This window comes from Salvelinus sp. IW2-2015, linkage group LG4p (genome assembly GCF_002910315.2).
Source record: "Salvelinus sp. IW2-2015 linkage group LG4p, ASM291031v2, whole genome shotgun sequence".
Classification (NCBI taxonomy): domain Eukaryota; kingdom Metazoa; phylum Chordata; class Actinopteri; order Salmoniformes; family Salmonidae; genus Salvelinus; species Salvelinus sp. IW2-2015.
Window position 1 is genome coordinate 18,892,771 of NC_036841.1, and position 23,108 is coordinate 18,915,878.

General features: G+C 41.4%; 1 protein-coding gene across 1 annotated transcript in view; it reads right to left on the reverse strand.

Moving 5' to 3' along the window:
- Window positions 1-421: 421 nt before the first annotated feature.
- The window catches only part of nyap2a (neuronal tyrosine-phosphorylated phosphoinositide-3-kinase adaptor 2a), a 93,459-nt gene continuing 70,772 nt past the window's right edge, over window positions 422-23,108 (reverse strand). The window contains exons 5-7 of the mRNA XM_023982755.2: window positions 21,503-21,703; window positions 18,598-18,707; window positions 422-2,859 (exon numbers count right to left, since the gene is read on the reverse strand). Of these exons, the coding sequence (XP_023838523.1) occupies window positions 2,620-2,859; window positions 18,598-18,707; window positions 21,503-21,703 (551 nt within the window). The 3' untranslated portion in view covers window positions 422-2,619. The remainder of the gene's footprint in view (window positions 2,860-18,597; window positions 18,708-21,502; window positions 21,704-23,108) is intronic.

Genomic DNA, 23,108 nt, shown 5'->3' on the forward strand with positions numbered 1-23,108 from the left:
TGTTAGCTCGCTTGTTGCAAGTCAGAACATTTTTCAGAAACACCAGCTCTTTTGGAGCTCCAACCATGTAAAATACTTTATTTGTTTGAGAGGTGGAACTGTGTCACGAGACTCTGCCGTGATCCACCACTTTTGACCACCTTTTCGGATGAGAACTTCACCAGGCTTTCAAACAGAATGTGAGACGCCTTAGCTCCGGAGGCTACATCCTCCCGAATAGGCTCCTGATGTGTGTGTGTGTATATGTTGAGGTATGGTGTGTGGTCATTTATAAACAATAATCATGTCTCCTCACATTATTTTGATACGACTCGATTTGGAAAGATATAACATGTGTAGAACTTCGGTTAATCAGTGGGAAAGTTCAAACTCACTATCATTGTTTTCATTTGGAGGCCAGAGAAATACCCCCAGACTCAGATAAGACATGACATAATTTTAATTCAAGCTTAGTTCCTGTCTGAAAAGGTGGATAATCTTAACTGCCTTCATTAAATACACCATGACAGTATCTCCATCCCTATGGCCGAGTCTTCCACTGCCCGGTCAGTCACTATTCTGGCACGTTGATGTGGGTCACTGACTCTCTTATAATCTCTTATACTTTTTTAACACTTTTGTGTAGACCCGAACCGTAGTTGCTAGCGTCAACATTTTGTTTTCACATTGTTCTTTCCAGCTCGGTTCCAGCAACTACGGTTGATGTGTAACCAGGGCAGGCCAGGGCAGTGAAGTTTGGCTGGGCTCAGTCGTGTGAAAAGATTATGAAGCACTTGTTGGGTCCTGTACAAACCATCTTGTCCCAACACTCTTAATAAATGGCATCCTTCCCTCCTATCTCCTTGTCGCCTATATTCTTGTCTCGGTAACACTTTACTTGACACGCAGCTTCATAACACTTTATGACAAGGTCATGACCATGTCATAATATGCCATAATAGCTGACATAACTTGTCATAACCTGTCATAATATGGTCATAACACTGTCATTACCCATATATTTACTAATGTGACATATATTGCATTATTTTATGACTGGTTATGACACCTACATAAGACTGCATAAGACATTAAAAAAAATCCCTGCCAAGAAGGTTCCTTTCATTTGAAAGATTGTTTCTTAAGTGCTTTGTTGTTGTCGTAATTCATTATCTCCAGTCATGTTGTTTTTCATCATATTTTAAATCACTTGCAAAAAAAACACTTTATGACACTGTCCTGAAGCATTATGACCTTCCTGTGTCACTTTACTTGGATTAAAAAAATATACTTTATGACACTGTCAAGAGGTATTATGACCATCATAATCATATAAGCCATACATGCACTTATGTCAGTAATCGGTCATAAAGAAGTTGTCTTGTCCTGCTCCTGAAATCTTCTCCTGCATTCATCCCAGTCATCAGCAACAGAGCATTGGGGTAGGTGCATGTCTGACATTAATTTGTGCGCAATTACAATAATAATTGAATATGTTCAATTTCAGAAAATGTTATATAACATAAATATACTGTTGACAAGTAGGCTATGGTGTAATGGAATGTTTTGCCTTGTGCAGTGGGTTTTGTGGGTTTGACACTTATGTAGGTGTCATAACCAGCCATAAAATAATGCAATAAATGTCACATTTGTAAATGTATGGGTCATGACAGTGTTATGACTATATTATAGCAGGTTATGACACGTTACGTCAGTTGTTATGACATATGACATGTTAAGACGGTGTCATAACGTGTTATGACGCTGGGTGTCAAGTGAATTGTTACCCTTGTCTCTTTGTGCGACCACTGATTTGATAGGATTTGTGCTACCACATTACTTTAGGTCCTGGCCCTATATGATATGGCTGATTTGCCCTAAGTATTGGGACATGGTCATAGTGATTGTTAGGGCAGTGGAGCAAGCCATACCTACATTGTGGATCATTCAAATGGTTCACCACAGCATTCCAATACAACAACATCTAAATTCAAGATGCCAAAATATATTCCATTTAAAATTAGTGCTTTTTTCATAGTAATAAGAACATTTATCCTTTAGATTTTTTTGTATAAAAAAACATGGTGTTCTTACTGAATTGGCTCAACGTATTGGCAACATATTATTTTCTCCAACGCACAGACAAGTGTCGTTGCAACATAAATATCCAAGACAAGGTTTGAAAAACCATTTAACAACAGTAGACTAAAATTTGCTAATTATTTTATATTTTTTCATCTTTAGAAAATATATAATTGTACTAAGCATATTCAATATTAAGACAATTACTGAGGTACAATTTTTTTAAATATAAATTAGCAATACGAAACCAGGGAGATACACCAGATATTTGAATTGCTACAACAGAGAGGTGGGGGGGAACTCTTGTCTCCCTGTGTTCTGATTGTTCACCAGCTCAATGCCCATATCTGGCTTGTGAAAGGAAGGGGGAGGAGTCTGAGGACAGGGTTGTGTTCATTAGGACAGGCAACAGAAACGTTTTAAAATGTTTTGCAACGGAAAACAAAATGTGTTTCTTACTAGTCAAGTCCAGGTAGTCTTGGACATACTGGTCAAGTCCTGGTTCTTCCATTTGAACAAGGCCCGTGACAAGGCCCAGGACAGGGTGGATCACTCCTGTCAGATAGCCGTGTCCCAGAAGACGGTGGTCTGTGTGGAGTAAGGGGGAGGGCCGCCATACTTCTTGGTCCCATTGCTGCTCTTCCTCCAGCTGTGCAAGATGGGCATGCTGTCCTGCTTACACAGGTTGTTGTCTGCTGGCCCCCGGCGGGCCTTGATCTCCCGACACAGGCTGCGCTTCTTCTCAATCATCTCCATCATGGTGTTGTCTCCGCAAGCCCACAGCATGGGGGGGATCATCTGGGGTGAGGAGGGGTGGGGGACAGAGGGTATGAGGGGGTTGCCCAGAATGTTGGTGTTGCCATAGACAGACAGCAGCATTCGAAGAGAGAGACTATGATTGTAATTCGTCTCTATCAACAGACATGTGCAATCTTACTGGCAAAGTTAGTTGAGTGTAATAAATTCAGTCAATAATATGTGCAGTGCCTAGTGAAGTCTACACACCCCTTGCACAGCTATCACATTTTTGCTGCCTTAAAATTTAATCTAAAAAGGGATTTACATTAGATGTTTTTCCTACATATCAACACAACCTGATCTACATGTTCAATGTGAAAGAAAAAGTTGAGAAAACATGAACCCAGTTCCTACATTTGAATATAAAAATAGATGTTATTAAACAAAACAATTCTACATTTTATCTCTGGGACCCTCAGGATGACAAATCAGAGCAAGATTACTGAATGTAAGTACATTATTTACCTTCAGAGGTGAATGTATCAAACCAGTTGCCATGATAAAATGTTTTTGTTGTTGTGCACTCTCCTCAAACAACAGCATGGTATTTGTTCACTGTAATAGCTACTGTATATTGGACAGTTCAGTGAACAGGAATTTAAGCTTTCTGACCATATAAGACATGTCTATGTCCCGGTAAATGTTCTTGTTACTTACAACGTCATGCTAATCACCTTAGCTCAACCGTAATTGTGGAGGGACACTGATCCCATAGAGGTTATTAAGCTTATTTTTAATCATTTAGCAGATGCTCTAATCCAGAGCAATTTACAGTACTGAGTTCATATGTTTTTTTACTGGTCCCCCATGGGAATTGAACCCACAACCTTGGCATTCCAAGCTCCATGCTCTACCAACTGGGCCACACAGCAATAGAATTTTGAACACACTGTGTGCAATAATAGTGTTTAACATGATTCTTTAATTATTTAATGACTATCTAATTTTTGTACCCCACACATACAATTATCTGTAAGGACCCTCAGTCGAGCAGTGAATTTCAAACACAGATTTAACCACAAAGACCAGGGAGGTTTTCCATAGCCCCGCAAAGAAAGGCAGCTATTGGTAGGTGGGGGAAAACAACAGACATTGAATATCCCTTTGAGCATGGGAGAGTTATTAATTACACTTTGGATGGTTATCAATACACCCAGTCACTACAAAGTTACAGACGTCCTTCCTAACTAAGATGCCGGAAAGGAAGGAAACCACTCAGGGATTTCACCACGAGGCCAATGGTGACTAAAACAGTTTCAGAGTTTAATGGCTGTGATAGGAGAAAACTGAGGATGGATCAATAACATTGTAGTTACTCCACAACACTAACCTAATTGATAGAGTGAAAAGAAGGACATCTGTAAAGAATACAAATATTCCTAAACATGCATTGTCGTTGCAACAAGGAACTAAAGTAATACTGCAAAAAATGTGGCAAAACATTTAACCTTTTTCCAGTGCCTTCAGAAAGTATTCAGACCCTGACATTTTCCAAATTTTATTACATTACAGCGTTATTCTAAAATTGATTTTAAATAACTGAGCAATCGGGAGAGACGGGCCTTGGTCAGGGAGGTGACCAAGAACCCGATGGTCACCCTGACAGAGCTCTAGAGTTCCTCTGTGGAGATGGGAGTACCTTCCAGAAATACAAACATCTCTGCAGCACTCCACCAACCAGGCCTTTATGGCTTTTTACTACGGAAGCCAATCCTCAGTAAAAGGCACATAACAGCCCGCTTGGAGTTTGCCAAACGGTACCTAATGTCTCTCAGACCATGAAAAACAAGATTATCTGGTCTGATGAAACCAAGATTGAACTATTTGGCCTGAATGCCAAGCGTCACGTCTGGAGGAAACCTGGCACCATCCCTACGGTGAAGCATTGTGGTGGTAGCATCACGATGTGGGGGTGTTTTTCAGCAGCAGGGACTGGGAGACTAGTCAGGTTCGAGGAAAAGATGAACGGAGCAAAGTACACAGAGATCCTTGATGAAAACCTGCTCAAGAGCGCTCAGGACCTCAGAAAGGGGGCGAATGTTCACCTTCCAACAAAACAACAACCCTAAGAAAACAGACAAGACAACGCAGGAGTGGCTTTGAGACAAGTTTCTGAATGTCCTTGAGTGGCACAGCCAGAGCCCGGACATGAACCTGATCAAACATCTCTCGAGAGACCTGAAAATAGCTGTGCAGCACGTTTCCTATCCAACCTGACAGAGCTTGCGAGGATCTGTAGAGAAGAATGGGAGAAACTCCCCAAATACTGGTGCGCTAAGCTTGTAGCATCCTACCCAAGACGACTCAGTGCTGTAATCGCTGGCAATAGGTTCTTCAACAAAATACTGAATAAAGTGTCTTAATGCGTACAATTGAAGTTGGAAGTTAACATACACATTAGCCAAATACCTTTAAACTCAGTTTTTCACAATTCTTGACATTTAATCCTAGGAAAAATTCTCTGTTTTAGGTCAGTTAGGATCACCACGTAATTTAAAAAATGCGAAATGTCAGAATAATAGTAGAGATAATTATTTATTACTTTCATCACATTCCCAGTGGGTCAGACATTTACATACACTCAATAGGTATTTGGTAGCACTGCCTTTAAATTGTTTAACTTGGGTCAAATGTTTTGGGTAGCCTTCCACAAGATTCCCACAATAAGTTGGGTGAATTTTGGCCCATTCCTCCTGACAGAGCTGGTGTAACTGAGTCAGGTTTGTAGGCCTCCTTACTTACACACTCTTTTTTACAGTTCTGCCCACAAATCTTCTATCAGATTGAGGTCAGGGATTTGTGATGGCCACTCCAACACCTTGACTTTGTTGTCCTTAAGCCATTTTGCCACAACTTTGGAAGTATGCTTGGGGTCATTGCCCAATTGGTAGATCCATTTGCGACCAAGCTTTAACTTCCTGACTGATGTCTTGACATGTTGCTTCAACATATTCACATTTTTTCCCTCCTCATGATGCCATCTATTTTGTGAAGTGCACCAGTCCCTCCTGCAGCAAAGCACCCCCAAAACATGATACTGCCACTCCAGTGCTTCACGATTGGGATGGTGTTCTTCGGATTGCACGATGGTCATTATGGCCAAACAGTTCTATTTTTGTTTCATCAGACCAGAGGACATTTCTCCAAAAAGTACGATCTTTGTCCCCATGTGCAGTTGCAAACCGTAGTCTGGCTTTTTTAGGGCGGTTTTGAGCAGTGGCTTCTTCCTTGCTGAGCGGCATTTCAAGTTATGTCGATATAGGACTCGTTTTACTGTGGATAAAAATACTTTTGTTCCTGTTTCCTCCAGCATCTTCACAAGGTCCTTTGCAGTTATTCTGGGATTGATTTGCACTTTTTGCACCAAAGTACGTTCATCTCTAGGAGACAGAACCTTCCTGAGTGGTATGGAGGCTGTGTGGTCCCATGGCGTTTATACTTGTGTACTATTGGTTGTACAGATGAACGTGGTACCTTCAGGTGTTTAGAAGGTCTTGGCTGATATCTTTTGATTTTCCCATGATGTCAAGCAAAGAGGCACTGAGTTTGATGGTAGTCCTTGAAATACATCCACAGGTACACCTTCAATTGACTCAAATTATGTCAATTAGCCTATCAGAAGCCTCTAAAGCATGACATCATTTTCTGGAACTTTCCAAGCTGTTTAAAGGCATAGTCAACTTAGTGCATGTAAACTTCTGACCCACTGGAATTGTGATACAGTGAATTATAAGTGAAATAATCTGTCTGTTAACAATTATTGGAAAAATTACTTGTGTCATGCACAAAGTAGATGTCCTAACCGACTTGCCAAAACTATAGTTTGTTAACAAGAAATTTGTGGAGTGGTTGAAAAACTTTAAATGACTCCAACCTAAGTGTATGTAAACTTCCAACTTCAACTGTATATCATAGCACTTGATGGTTTTTGCGACTACACTTGAAGAAACTTTCAAAGTTCTCTAAATTTTCCGGATTGACTGACAATCATGTTTTAAAGGAATGATAGACTGTCATTTCTCTTTGCTTATTTGCGCTTTTCTTGCAATAAAATGGAATTGGTATTTTACCAAATAGGGCTATCTTCTGTATACCAACCCCACCTTGTCACAACACAACTGTGAACCAAGATGGCGTAGCAGTGCAGATGTGGTTTTTCGTCCTCTCGTTTACTTTTTGTATTTTATTGTCTTTTTTTATATATATTCCAATTTATTTTTCAATCTCTTTTTCCATTTTTCAATTAAATAAACCTTCCGGTAACGCGCCTCACTCAATGTTATTTAGTCATTGTTAGCCACTGCTAGCAACCTTTACCCTCTGCTCAGGCACTAGCCTGTTTTTTAGCCTGGATAATACCTGCCAGCCTCGGACTGTTTTTCTCCATTACAACGCCGGATTCCTGCCATTAGCTAGCTCTCCAAATCAACACCTGTGATTGCTTTATGCCTCGCTTTATGTCTCTCTCAAATGTTAATATGCCTTGTATACTGTTGTTTAGGATAGTTATCATTGTTTTAGTTTACTGCGGAGCCCCTATTCCCACTGTACATGCCTTTGTCCCACCTCCCACACATGCGGTGACCTCACCAGGTATAACCAGCGTGTCCAGAGATGCAACCTCTCTTATCATAACTCAGTGCCTGGGATACCTCCACTGTACCCGCACCCCACCATACCCCTGTCTGCACATTATGCCCTGAATCTATTCTACCATGCAAAGATATCTGCTCCTTTTATTCTCTGTCCCCAATGCACTAGACAACCAGTTTTGCTAGCCTTTAGCCGTACCCTCATCCCCTCCTCCTCTGTTCCTCGGGTGATGTGGAGGCTAAAGCAGGCCCTGCGTGTCCCCAGGCACTCTCATTTGTTGACTTCTGTAATCGAAAAAGCCTTGGTTTCATGCATGTTAACATTAGAAGCCTCCTCCCTAAGATTGTTTTACTAACTGTTTTAACACACTCCGCCAACCCTGATGTCCTTGCCGTGTCTGAATCCTGGCTTAGGAAGGCCAGCAAAAATTCTGAGATTTCCATACCCAACTACAACATTTTCCGTCAAGATAGAACTGCCAAATGGGAGGAGTTGCAATCTACTGCAGAGATAGCTTGCAAAGTTGTGTCATACTTTCCAGTTCTATGCCCAAACAGTTCGAGCTTCTAATTTTTAAAAATGAATCTCTCCAGAAATAAGTCTCTCACTGTTTCCGCCTGTTATAGACCCCACTCAGCTCCCAGCTGTGCCCTGGACACCATATGTGAATTGATTGTCCCCCATCTATCTTCAGAGTTCGTTCTGTTAGGTGACCTAAAATGGGATATGCTTAACATCCCCGGCAATCCTACAATCTAAGATAGATGCCCTCAATCTCACACAAATTATCAAGGAAACCACCAGGTACAACCCTAAATCAGTAAACATGGGCACCCTCATAGATATTATCCTGACCAACTTGCCCTCCAAATACACCTCTGCTGTTTTCAATCAGGATCTCAGCGATCACTGCCTCATTGCCTGCATCCGCTATGGGTCCGCAGTCAAACGACCACCCCTCATCACTGTCAAAAGCTCCCTAAAACACTTCTGCGAGCAGGCATTTCTAATCGACCTGGCCCGGGTATCCTAGAAGGATATTGACCTCATCCCGTCAGTCGAGGATGCCTGGTCGTTCTTTAAAAGTAATTTCCTCACCATCTTAAATAAGCATGCCCCTGTCAAAAAATGTAGAACGAAAAACAGATATAGCCCTTGGTTCACTCCAGACCTGACTGCCCTTGACCAGCACAAGAACATCCTGTGGCGGACTGCACTAGCATCGAATAGTCCCCGCGATATGCAACTGTTCAGGTAAGTCAGGAACCAATACACGCAGTCAGTCAGGAAAGCAAAGGCTAGCTTTTTCAAACAGAAATTTGCATCCTGTAGCTCTAACTCCAAAACGTTTTGGGACACTGTAAAGTCCATGGAGAACAAAAGCACCTCCTCCCAGCTGCCCACTGCACTGAGGCTAGGCAACACTGTCACAACCGATAAATCCATGATTATCAAAAATGTCAATAAGCATTTCTTTACAGCTGGCCATGCTTTCCTCCTGGCTACCCCAACCCCGGCCAACAGCTCCGCCCCCCGCCGCAGCTACTTGCCCGAGCCTTCCCAGCTTCTCCTTCACCCAAATCCAGATCGCAGATGTTCTGAAAGAGCTGCAAAACCCGGACCCGTACAAATCAGCTGGGCTGGACAATCTGGACCCTCTCTTTCTAAAATGATCCACCGTCATTGTTGTAACCCCTATCACCAGTCTGTTCAACCTCTCTTTCGTATCGTTCGAGATCCCTAAAGATTGGACCCCTCTTCAAAGCGGGTGACACTCTAGACCCAAACTGTTATAGACCTATATCCATCCTGTCCTGCCTTTCTAAAGTATTTGAAAGCCAAGTTAACAAACATATCACTATGACCATTTCGAATCCCACCGTACCTTCTCCGCTGTGCAATCCGGTTTCCGAGCTGGTCATGGGTGCACCTCAGCCATGCACAAGGTACTAAACGATATCATAACCGCCATCGATAAAAGACAGTACTGTGCAGCCGTCTTCATCGACCTGGCCAAGGCTTTCGACTCTGTCAATCACCGTATTCTTATCGGCAGACTCAATAGCCTTGGTTTCTCAAATGACTGCCTCGCCTGGTTCACCAATGACTTCGCAGACAGAATTCAGTGTGTCAAATTGGAGGGCCTGTTGTCCGGACCTCTGGCAGTCTCTATGGGGGGTACCACAGGGTTAAATTCTCGGGCCGACTCTTTTCTCTGTATATATCAACGATGTCGCTCTTGCTGCGGGTGAGTCCCTGATCCAGCTCTATGCAGATTACACCATTCTGTATACACCTGGCCCTTCTTTGAACACTGTGTTAACTAACCTCCAGATGAGCTTCAATGCCATACAACACTCCTTCCATGGCCTCCAACTGCTCTTAAACGCTAGCAAAACCAAATGCATGCTTTTCAACCGTTCGCTGCTCGCACCCGCCTGCCCGACTAGCATCACTACTCTGGATGGTTCTGACCTAGAATACGTGGACAACTACAAATACCTAGGTGTCTGGCTAGACTGTAAACTCTCCTTCCAGACTCATATCAAACATCTCCAATTCATAATCAAATCTAGAATCGGCTTTGTATTTTGCAACAAAGCCTCCTTCACTCACGCCGCAAAACTTACCATAGTAAAACTGACTATCCTACCGATCCTCGACTTCGGCGATGTCATCTACAGTGTCATCTACAATAGCTTCCAATACTCTACTCAGTAAATTGGATGTAGTCTATCACTGTGCCAACCGTTTTGTCACCAAAGCACCTTATTTATTTATTTTTTATTTAACTAGGCAAGTCAKTTAAGAACTATTTCTTATTTTCAATGATGGCCTTTGAACAGTGGGTTAACTGCCTTGTTCAGGGGCAGAATGACAGATTTCTACCTTGTCAGCTCGGGGATTCAATTTTGCAACCTTTCGGTTACTAGTCCAACGCTCTAACCACTAGGCTAACCTGCCGCCCTTATACCACCCACCACTGCGACCTGTATGCTCTAGTCGGCTGGCCCTCGCTACATATTCGTCGCCAGACCCACTGGCTCCAGGTCATCTATAAGCCTGTGCTAGTTAAAGCTCCGCCTTATCTCAGCTCACTGGTGACGATAACAACACCCACCCGTAGCACGCGCTCCAGCAGGTGTATCACACTGGTCATCCCAAAAGCCAACACCTTCTTTGGCCGCCTTTCCTTCCAGTTCTCTGCTGCCAGTGACTGGAACGAATTGCAAAAATCGCTGAAGCTGGAGACTTGCATTTCCCTCACTAACTTTAAACATCAGCTATCTGTGCAGCTAACCGATCGCTGCAGCTGTACATAGTCCATCTGTAAATAGCCCACCCAATCTACCTACCTCATCCTCATATTGTTTTTATTTACTTTGCTGCTTTTTTGCACACCAGTATCACTGCTTACACACCATCATCTGCTCATCATCATCTGCTCATCTATCACTCCAGTGTTAATCTGCTAAATTGGAATTACTTTGCTACTATGGCCTATTTATTGCCTCATGCCATTTGCACACACTGTATATAGACTTTATTTTTTTTCTATTGTGTTATTGACTGTTACGCTTGTTTATTTTTTGTGTAACTCTGTGCTATTGTTTCTGTCGCACTGCTTTGCTTTATCTTGGCCAGGTCGCAGTTGTAAATAAGAACTTGTTCTCAACTAGCTTACCTGGTTAAAAAAAAAAAATTATAATAATAATATAAATTGATTGGCTCAAATGCATTAAGAAGGGAAGAAATTCCACAAATTAACTTTTAACAAGGCACACCTGTTAATTGAAATGCATTGCAGATGACTACCTCATGAAGCTGGTTGAGGGAATGCCAAGAGTGTGCAAAGGTGTCACCAAGGCAAAGGGTGGCTACATTTGAAGAATCTCAAATATAAAACATATTTTGATTTGTTAAACACTTTTTTACTACATGATTCCATATGTTTTATTTCATAGTTTTGATGTCTGAATTATTATTATACTATGTAGAAAATTGTAAAAAATAAAGACAAACCCTTGAATGAGTAGGTGTGTCCAATCTTTTGACTGGTACTGTATATATATTTATTTTGATCCTGACAAACTCATCTTTCACTGCCGGTGACAAGCATAAACATAATATAATGCTGCCACCACATTACTTCAAAATACAGAGGGGTTCACTCTGTGATGTGTTTTATTAGATTTGTCCCAAACCTGAAGGCAAAAAGTGTATTTATTTGCCATGTTGTCTTGCAGTATTACTTAAGGACCTTTTTGCAAACATAATAGATGATTTGAAATAGATTTGTTTTAATGCAGGCTTCCTTATTTTCATGTTGTCATACTGGCCAGCAATGTGGAGTGAATGTCATATTGTTGATCCCTTTTGTGGTGGCAGCATTATGTTATGGGTATGCTTGTCACTGGCAGGGGCTGTAGAGTTTGAAAGGATCAAAATAATATGAAAGGAGCAAAGCCCAGGTAAAAAGCTAGAGGAAAACATGCCTCAGTCTTCTGAATGCATGTTCTGAACACTGGGATAGAGTTGTATTTTTCAGTGGGACAATTAAACAAATGTTTATGCCAAAGATAACAGAATGGCTTTCCAAGAGTTGTTGAGTGTTCCTGAGGGGTCCATTCTCAGTCCTGACATTAAAACTGCTTGAAAAGGTTTGAAGATTGCCGTCCAATAATGATTCCCAACCAAATCTACCGAGCTTCAGCAATTTTGACAAAAAACAATGGATATACAGTGAGTCTACAAAACATTAGGTACACCTTCCTAATATTGAGTTGCATGCTTTTTTGCCCTGAGAAAAGCTTTAATTCATCGGGGATGGACTCTTACAAGGTTTTGAAAGCTTTCCACAGGGATTCTGGCCCATGTCAACGCCAATGCTTCCCACAGTTGTGTTAAGTTGGCTGGATGTCCTTTGGGTGTTGGACCATTCTTGATGCACACGGTAAACTGTTGAGCATGAAAAACCCATCAGCGTTGCAGTTCTTGACACACTCAAACCAGTGCGCCTGGCACCTACTACTATACCCTGTTCAAAGGCACTTAAATCTTGTGTTTTGCCCATTCACCCTCTGAATGCCTCACATACACAATCCATGTCTCAGTTGTCTCGTGGCTTAAAAATCCTTATTTAACCTGTCTCCTCCCATTAATCTACACTAGATAGGTAGATTTAACTAGTGAAATCAATAAGGGATCATAGCTTTCAACTGGTAAAAATCAAATTGAATCCGTTTTTAGATAACATTTTAAGGCAGCAAAATGTGACAATTGTGACAGGGGTGTGTAGACTTTCACTAGACACTGTATTTGTATGATAGATGTATGTGTCCTGAAGTGTGTGTTGTTGGTGTCTGGAAAGAGTACAAACTGTGTGTAGTCTAGGTCAGTGGTTTTTAACCTGTGTACCGCGGCACACTGGTGTGACTTGAGGAACTCTCAGGTAAAAATTTTTGGAACACCCTTATAACACTTATAAACGTGACCTGTGGAATGAACATGGGATTTTGACTTGGGAGCACCAGTGCCACTTACAGTCGTGGCCAAAAGTTTTGAGAATGACACAACTATTAATTTCCACAAAGTTTGCTGCTTCAGTGTCTTTAGATATTTTTGTAAGATGTTACTATGGAATAGGGAAGTATAATTACAAGCATTTCATAAGTGTCAAAGGCTTTAATTGACAATTACATGAAGTTGATGCAAAGAGTCAATATTTGCAGTGTTGACCCATCTTTTTCAAGACGTCTGCAATCGGCCCCCGCATGCTGTCAATTAACTTCTGGGCCACATCCTGACTGGCCCATTCTTGCAAAATCAAGGCTTGGAGTTTGTCAGAATTTGTGTGTTTTTGTTTGTCCACCCGCCTCTTGAGGATTGACCACAAGTTCTCAATGGGATTAAGGTCTGGGGAGTTTCCTGGCCCTGGACCCAAAATATCGATGCTTTGTTCCCCGAGCCACTTAGTTATCACTTTTGCCTTATGGCAAGGTGCTCCATCATGGTGGAAAAGACACTGTTCCTCGATGGTTGGGAGAAGTTGCTCTCTGAGGTTGTGTTAGTACCATTCTTTATTCATGGCTGTGTTCTTAGGCAAAATTTTGAGTGAGCCCACTCCTTTGGCTGAGAAGCAACCCCACACATGAATGGTCTCAGGATGCTTTACTGTTGACATGACACAGGACTGATGGTAGTGCTCACCTTGTCTTCTCCGGACAAGCTTTTTTTCGGATGCCCCAAACAATCGGAAAGGGGGTTCATCAGAGAAAATGACTTTACCCCAGTCCTCAGCTGTCCAATCCCTGTACCTTTTGCAGAATATCAGTCTGTCCCTGATGTTTTTCCTGGAGAGAAGTGGCTTCTTTGCTGCCCTTCTTGACACCAGGCCATCCTCCAAAAGTCTTCGACTCACTGTGCGTGCAAACGCACTCACACCTGTCTGCTGCCATTCCTGAGCAAGCTCTGTACTGGTGGTGCTCCGATCCCGCAGCTGAATCAACTTTAGGAGACGGTCCTGGAGCTTGCTGGACTTTCTTGGGTGCCCTGAAGCCTTCCTCACAACAATTTAACTGCTCTCCTTGAAGTTCTTGATGATCCGATAAATGGTTGATTTAGGTGCAATCTTACTGGCAGCAATATCCTTGCCTGTGAAGCCCTTTTTGTGCAAAGCAATGATGACGGCACGTGTTTCCTTGCAGGTAACAGTGGTTGACAGAGGAAGAACAATGATTCCAAGCACCACCCTCCTTTTGAAGCTTCCAGTCTGTTATTCGAACTCAATCAGCATGACAGAGTGATCTCCTGCCTTGTCCTCATCAATACTCACACCTGTGTTAACGAGAGAATCACTAACATGATGTCAGCTGGTACTTTTGTGGCAGGGCTGAAATGCAGTGGAAATGTTTTGGGGGGATTCAGTTCCTTTGCATGGCAAAGAGGGACTTTGCAATTCATTGCAATTCATCTGATCACTCTTCATAACATTCTGGAGTATATGCAAATTGCCATCATACAAACTGAGGCAGCAGACTTTGTGAAATTGTATATTTGTGTCATTCTCAAAACCTTTGGCCACGACTGTAGATAATACATTGAATGACACACATGGTTGCATCTGTATCGTTGTTTCAAGTCCAATGCGCTGGAGGTGTTGTTACATTTGTATCATTTGAGGGGCGCACAACGAGCATGGTCATTCGTATAATTTTACTTCTCCTGCGAGAACCCTTTGCACAGGCAAGTCTGACGAGACTTAGCAGTACCACAGCCTCTGCCAAAGAAACAAACGGAGCATGGCTTTGTGTTTGGGGTTGCACATTTTACAATGCCAAAACCCAAAGACCTATTTTACTGGATCTACCAGAGTTTTTCTTTCTATTGGAGATTTGCAGGACGCTTTTAAATGGGTCCATACAAACTAAACATGAGTAAGGAACTATGAAAATAGTTTAAATAAACCCTATTTATTCAATGTTTTTTTTTTTTTTTACAGAAAATGGATTACTTGCAGTATGGATCAGATTACCACAAAATACATTATTAGGAAAAGTTTAGGTGTGCGACAGAATGTTTTATCCCATCAAGGTGTGCCACAGTTAAGAAAAGGTTAGGAACCAATGGTCTAGGTTTATGTTATAGACAGAAGTAGAAAATAGTTGGTAGTGAGTGCTACTACTTTCCTAATGTTAAGGAAAGGTACAGACAGTGGTGTTTTTTGAATGAGACCACAAGTCTATGATAATGTGTGTATTGCCTTGGTAGATGTGTTGGTTGTGAAGTGTGTATTGATTTTGTCTGAAAAGAGCAGGTATATATTGTCAGTAGCCTACGTAGTCTACGTGTGTATAACACTATATGATGTATTGATATGTATAAGACTGTCCTCCTTTCCATGAACAGTAAAACACAGTGTCATCGTTGACCAAGGCTTATATAACAGTAAATTCAAGTGTAGACATTACGGTAATCAAATATTCAATTATTCAGATAGGAAGTTTAAGCAGTATTTATCTATTTGTGAAACATGGCCCACTGCATGTTCATACACACAAATACACAAACATGCACACAGTAAGACATTCATTTGAAAACACACAGAACAACAAATGCGTTTTCAGCATTCTCACAATATATAGACAAGGACACAGACACAAAAAGGACACAGAAAGGGAGGAATGACAGAAGGATTTGACAAGGTTTTATTTTCTTGGCTTCTGTTTTGATTGGATGACTTTCAGTAGGATAGGCCTTCTGTTTTTAGTTAGACTACTTTTTCTATGAGCTGGGGAGTGAGAATGAAGAAAGCTGGGTAGCTTAGTTCTGATTCGTGCAATATGGTTGAGTGACCTGTCTGTGTGTGTGTGTGGTGTGTGTGTGTGTGTGTGTGTGTGTGTGTGTGTGGTGTGTGTGTGTGTGTGTGTGTGTGTGTGTGTTGTGTGTGTGTTTTGAGTGTGTGAGTGTGTGTACATGTTGTTTGTGTATTGTGTGTGTAGTATGTCACTTCTGAAGCGTCATATGCTGCCTCCCCAGTAGAGAGATACATATGTATACATCAATGTGACATGTTCAAGAATGGTTGATCACTCATAAAGAGATATAAGAAAAGTAAAAACTTGTTCCATAACCAACAGCATACACAAACACATAGTGCTCTTTTTTTTAAACTATTTTCTACTTTTTAGAATAAAAGTGAAGACATCAAAACTATAAAATAACACATATGGAATCATGTAGTAATCAAAAACTTATATTTTAGATGCTTGAAAGCAGCCACCCTTTGCCTTGATGATAGCTTTGCACAATCTTGGCGTTCTCTCAACCAGCTTCATGAGGTAGTCACTTGGAATGCTTTTCCAACAGTCTTGAAGGAGTTCTCAAATATGCTGAGCACTTGTTGGCTACTTATCCTTCACTCTGCAGTCCAACTCACCCAAACCATCTCAATTGGGTTGAGGTCATGTGATTGTTTTCGGCCAAGTCATCTGATGCAGCACTCCATCACTCTCCTTCTTGATCAAAAATCTTGGCTTACACAGCCTGGAGGTGTGTTTTGGGTCATTGTCCTGTTGAAAAACAAATTATAGTGCCACTAAGCGCAAACCAGAGGGATGGCGTATCGCTGCAGAATGCTGTGATAGCCATGCTGGTTAAGGGTGCCTTGAACTCTAAATAAATCACAGACAGACAGCAAAGCACCCCAACACCATCACACCTCCTCCTCAATGCTTCACGGTGGGAACCACACATGCAGAGATCATCCGTTCACCTACTCTGTGTCTCACAAAGACAAGGCGGTTGGAACCAAAAATCTCAAATTTGGACTAATCAGACCAAAGGACATATTTCCACCGGTCTAATGTCCATTGCTCGTGTTTCTTGGCCCAACCAAGTCTCTTCTTCTTATTGGTGTCCTTTAGTAGTGGTTTCTTCACAACAATCCAACCATGAAGGCCTGATTCACGCAGTCTCCTCTGAACAGTTGATGTTGAGATGTGTCTGTTACTTGAACTCTGTGAAGCATTTATTTGGGCTTCAATTTCTGAGGCTGGTAACTCTAATAAACTTATACTCTGCAGCAAATGCATTCCAGGTGACTACCTCATGAAGTTGGTTGAGAGAATGCCAAGAGTGTGCAAAGCTGTCATCAAGGCAAAGGACGGCTAAATATATTTTGAATTGTTTAACACTTTTGTGGTTACTATATGATTCCATATGTGTTTTTTTTCATAATTTGTCTTCACTGATTTCTTCGCTATGATTCTACAATGTAGAACATAGTAAAAATAAAGAAAAACCCTGGAATGAGTAGGTGTGTCCAAACTTTTAACTGGCACTGTATGTTGTGTATACATACAGTAGTGCGGAAAAGCATTTGGCCCCTTTCGGATTTTCACATTTTTTGCATATTTGTTATTAGATTTTGTAATCAACCAAAACCTAATATTAGATAAAGGGAACCTGAGTGAACAAATAACACAACAATTACAACATTATTTAATTTATTTCATAAACAAAGTTATGCAACTGATCAATAATTACAGGAAGCTTTCTTTGCAGTCATTGCACTTAAGGTGGCACAAACAGTTATTGAGTGTAAGGGGGCAATTACTTTTTCACACAGGGGAATTGGGTGTTGCATAACTTTGTTAATTAAATAAATACAAATAATAGATAGATTTTTTGTTATTTTTAAACTTAGGTTCCCTTTATCTAATATTAGGTTTTGGTTGAAGATCTGATAGCATTCAGTATCAAAAGTATGCAAAAATAGAGAAAATCAGAAATGGGCAAATGCTTTTTCATGGCCCTGTATATTCATACATCAAACATGAAATGAGTCACGTTTGGTCATTTTTAGAAGTAGAAACCGCACATCTGCTAGGGGTTTGGGAACTGACGGTGCTGCCAGGGAGAAAAGCAGGTAAAACGCTGGGTAAAAGACAGTTAGAACAGTTAAAATGCCAGGCATAGTTCAAAGTGCTGGTCAATGTACAGATTAAAGGGTCAGGTTATAGCACAGATGGTCATAGAGGTAAAAGAAAAGGGAAGATGGCAGGTGCCAGTTATGGACCAGATCGAAGTTCGGGTTAAGGGCCAGCTAAAGGCACAGGTGGAGGTAAGGTCAAAGGGCAGTGGTACGGTTCCAGTAAATTGGAAGTTTCAGTTAGTGTACAAAGGGAAGGGCTTAGCTGAAGTAAGTAAGGGCCAGCTAAATTAAGGAGGGCCAGGTAGGTATAGTGGTAAAAGTAAAAGGAGGATGCAGGAAGAAACCTTGCCCTGGCTCCTTGTCCTGAGATGGAAACAGATTATTATATCACTGAGGTTTGATGTCTGTATATATGAGTATACCAATCACCTTGAAATACCACAGGATGAAGATGTCTCCACAAACACAAAACACAAATAAGCAGAGTGCCCCTGGATGAATGCAATACAGACGAGACAAAACAGCTACATAGTGGTGGGACAGGTGACAGGGGGACGGGGCTACGGGGTGAGGAAAATACGATTTGGGGATGGGGTCAGACAGCCGACACACAGGTGAACACAGAGAGACAGGGACAAGGGCCCCACGTGGGCTCACAAGCACTTTCTTTCCAGCTTGGTCTCTTATTCTGTGGTGGCATGCGGCGGTACCTGACTATAGCCTGGCTGGGGCTCGAAGGGCTGGTGCTGGGGAGTACCGCACGGGGAAGGAACCCCCGATGTAGAGGCTGACCGGCCCAGTTTGCACACCGCTTTGGATTCTGTAGGGAGACATGCTCAGTCAGTTAGGATGTACAGTACGTTGTTGCGAGGGATGTTGTGAGGACCTGTGTTGTCAGGACCTATAGGCACATTTGCCCTGTTCTTCGTTTAGCTGTGCTTTAGCCTTCAAAAGGAGATAAAACCCAAATAATTAAACACAATTCTTTCGGTTAGCTAACCTTGACTGCTCTGTCCTCAGCATCTGCGTTTTATTAACTTCATCTCAGTTGCACTGAATGTCAGTTGCATAATTTCAGTTGCATATATTAACCAACTCAACAGTAAATTCAAAAAGAGATCAATCTTAATTTACAGTGCATTCGGAAAGTATTAAGAACCCTTTACTTTTTCCAAATGTTGTTAAGTTACAGGCTTATTCTAAAATTAATTAAATATGTTTTTCCCTCATCAGCAGCAGGGACTGGGAGACTTGTCAGGATCGAGGGGAAGATGAACAGAGCCAAGTACACAGAGATCCTTGATGAAAACCTGCTCCAGAGCGCTCAGGACCTCAGACTGGGGTGAAGGTTCACCTTCCAACAGGACAACGACCCTAAGCAAACTGCCAAGACAATGCAGGAGTGACTTCGGGACAAGTCTATGAATGTCCTTGAGTGGCCCAGCCAGAGCCCGGACTTGAACCCGATCAACATCTCTGGAGAGACCTGAAAATTGCTGTGCATCGACGCTCCCCATCCAACCTGAGAGAGCTTGAGAGGATCTGCAGAGAAGAATGGGAGAAATTCCCCAAATACAGGTGTGCCAAGCATCATACCCAAGAAGACTCAAAGGTGCTTCAATAAAGTACTGAGTAAAGGGTCTGAATAGTTATGTAAATGTGATATTTCATTTAAAAAATTCTAAAAACCTGTTTTTGTTTTGTCATTATGGGGTATTGTGTGTATATTGATGAGGGAATTTAACTTCTTTGGTATAGGGGGCAGCATTTTCACTTTTGGATAAATTTCATGCCCATAGTGAACTGCCTCCTACTCTGTCCCACATGCTAATATATGCATATTATTATTACTATTGGAAACACTCTGAAGTTTCTAAAACTGTTTGAATGATGTCTGTGAGTATAACAGAACTCATATGGCAGGGTAAAAACCTGAGAAAAAATCCAAACAGGAAGTGAAAATTCTGAGAGTGGTCGTTGTTAAAGTCATCGCCTATTCAATTCCCTGTAATATATGGATCTGTTTGCACTTCATACGCCTTCCACTAGATGTCAACAGTCAGTAGAACGTGGAATGAAGTTTATGCTGTGTTGTGGGACCGGATGGGAGGGGAATGAGTCAGTGGTCTGGCAGATTGCCAGTTTTTGGTCACGCGCTTTCCTCATGTTGTCTCATTGCGTTCCATTACTTATACAGACATGAAAGAATGCTTCGGTTGCAACGTTATTGGATATAAATGATAACAACATCCTGAAGATTGATTCCCTACTAAATTTGACCAGTTTATTCGACCTGGAATATAACTTTTTGAAGTTTTCGTCCGACGTTTGCCAGCATCTGCGCGAGTGTTTGGACACGTGTACTACACATGCTAGCAACATTAGCTAATTGGACATAAGTAATGGACATTATCGAACAAAACAACAATTTATTGTGGAACTAGGATTCCTGGCACTGCATTCTGATGAAGATAATCAAAGGTAAGGGAATATTTATGATGTAATTTCATATTTCTGTTGACTCCAACATGGCGAAGAAATGTTGTGTATTTCTGAGCGCCGTCCCAGATTATTGCATGGTGTGCTTTTTCCTAAAGTTTAAAAAAAAGATAAGAACCAGTGTATCTTTAATTATATGTAAAACATGTATCTTTCATCAAAGTTTATGATGAGTATTTCTGTTATTTGACGTGGCTCTCTGTAATTACTCCGGATATTTTGGAGGCATTTCTGAACATGGCGCCAATGTAAACCGAGATTTGTGGATATAAATATGCACATTATCGAACAAAACATAAATGTATTGTGTAACATGATGTCATATGAGTGTCATCTGATGAAGATGTTCAAAGGTTAGTGATTCATTTTATCTCTATTTCTGGGTTTTGTTACAACTATCTTTTGCTGGGAAAATGGCTGTGTTTTTCTGTGGCTATGTACTGAGCTAACATAATTGTTTGGTGTGCTTTCCCCGTAAATCCTTTTTGAAATCAGACATGTTGGATGTATTCACAACATGTGTAGCTTTAATTTGGTATCTATCATGTGTGATTTCATGAAAGATAGATTTTTATAGTAATATCTTTTAATTTGGCGCGCTACATTTTTTCTGGATTTTGGCCAAGTGGGACGTTAGCGTCCCACATATCCTAGAGAAGTTTAGTTTAAAAAGAATACATTTTAGACTAAATCTGCAACGTCACAAATTGTCAACCGGTCTGAATCCTTTCCCAATGCACTGTATCAAGGATTCTGAGCCACATTCTGTACACATTAAAATTTAAAGAAGTAACATTCATTTCTTTCACCATATCTGAATTATTTAGCCTACCTTGATATAATGCATTTTTTCTGAAAAAAAATACTCATATAGCCTACTTATAATTCTCAGATGTCATGCCAATACATTTTGTAGACACATTTCATGTGTCTTCTAAATTATTAGCTCTTAGCAATCGAACACTATGGGCTCCAACATTGGAAGTCAAATCATTTTGAACTATTTCCATCTAAAACACATTAATTCAAAACCAATCAATTATGGAAACATTCTCTTCCACATTTATTTCTGTAATTAAAAACAATTTGTGTGTAACTCCAGGCAGAGGCCCTCACCTGTGACCCCACTCCCCAGCATCATGGTGGGGCTGACAGAAGAGCGTCCCAGGCGGCTGGGCATGGCAGTGGGGTTGGATGAATGTCCGGAGGGCCCATCCCACTCCTGGGATTTGGGAGACTCCTGGCTGCCTCCGTGGTGAGCTTTGCTCTCGTGCCTGGATAGAGGTTCTGTACTGTGGCTCCTGGTCTTGGCCTCACCTGGGAGGGAGAGGGTTGTTTTCAAAAGGCTATCACATTTAGTAAATGCTTATACGCAATCTATATGCACGCTGCCACCACTACACTAAAACCTCTGGACTCGGTGTACCATAGTCCCCTTCCTGTTATTACTGAAACCAGACCACCATCTACTGTGGCTTGGTTTCCATTGCTGCTTAATGCAGTTTTACAGAAACTCCCTACAGCTGCATTTACACAGACAGCCCAATTCCGATCTTTTCCCCAAATATTGTAGAAAGATCTGTCAAAAGACCAATACGTGGGAATAAAACCAGAATTTGGCTGCCTGTTTAAGCACAGCATACCTATCACTCATCCCTTCTTAATTGGAGGCATACCACCTGTGTTTATACTACCAAACTAAGAACCTAATTCAGATTTGTATCCAATTTTACTCAGATTTACATGTGGCCCATATCAAAGTTGCGCATTTACACTGATGCAGCCTCTGAAGTAGCATACAGATGGAATGCTCATTTTCTGTCACTGCTCCTTTACATTTTGGGTGCTTGTCGTGGTAGCGGCAGGTCATATGCAAAAAAAAGCCAATTCCCAGCCAAAACAATCTGATCTGAGGGTCCAGACTGAGGTCACATATGGAACATGAGAATTGTATCAGGATTGAGATCTACCAGTGGCGGTCAGTGCCGTTTAAGATGAGGGAGGACAAAACATGTTTCATGAGCATGGCCTTATTTCTATTACTGCATATTGGATGACTCTCATTCATTTTCCATTCACCCAGTTCACATGGTACTTTCATTTCCCCTATGCTCATGAGGTTGCTACATCCTAGCCGATGAATGAAAGTTTACAACGTAGGTGCACACAGGTTCGAGAGACAAATTTGAGGTGATAGAAAGTGACATTCAATACCGCCTTGCAAACTCTTGCCTGCATCTAGCTGCTGTAGGGTGTAATCATTAGTCCAACAGTTGCAGTTTGTTACATTTAAGAAAAACAAATTCAACAGAATCAGCGGAATGACTACACCTTTGATCACGCGTAAACAGAGTTCACTCTCATAACAGCCACATTGTATTTGCTTGTGAACTTTAATGCACAACAAATCAAAAGCTTACCTTGACTTGGAAGAGTTCCAGTGTTGTGTTGGAAAGTCATAGCCAGCTAGCTAACATAGCATCCCTCTGTTTGAGCAGGGTGTTTCAGTAGGCTAGGCTAGCTAGCTGCATTTGCTAGTTAGGGAAGTGAAACTGAGAGTGAAAAAAATGACAAAATCTCTCCCGCTCTATTTCTCTCTTGCTTCTCCTTCTTTTTGGAAGAAATTAATTTGTTAAAAACTGTTCCACTATTGTCTTCCTCTCTCTTTGAGTCAACTACTCACCACCTTTTATTCACCGCAGTGCTAGCTAGCTGTAGCTTA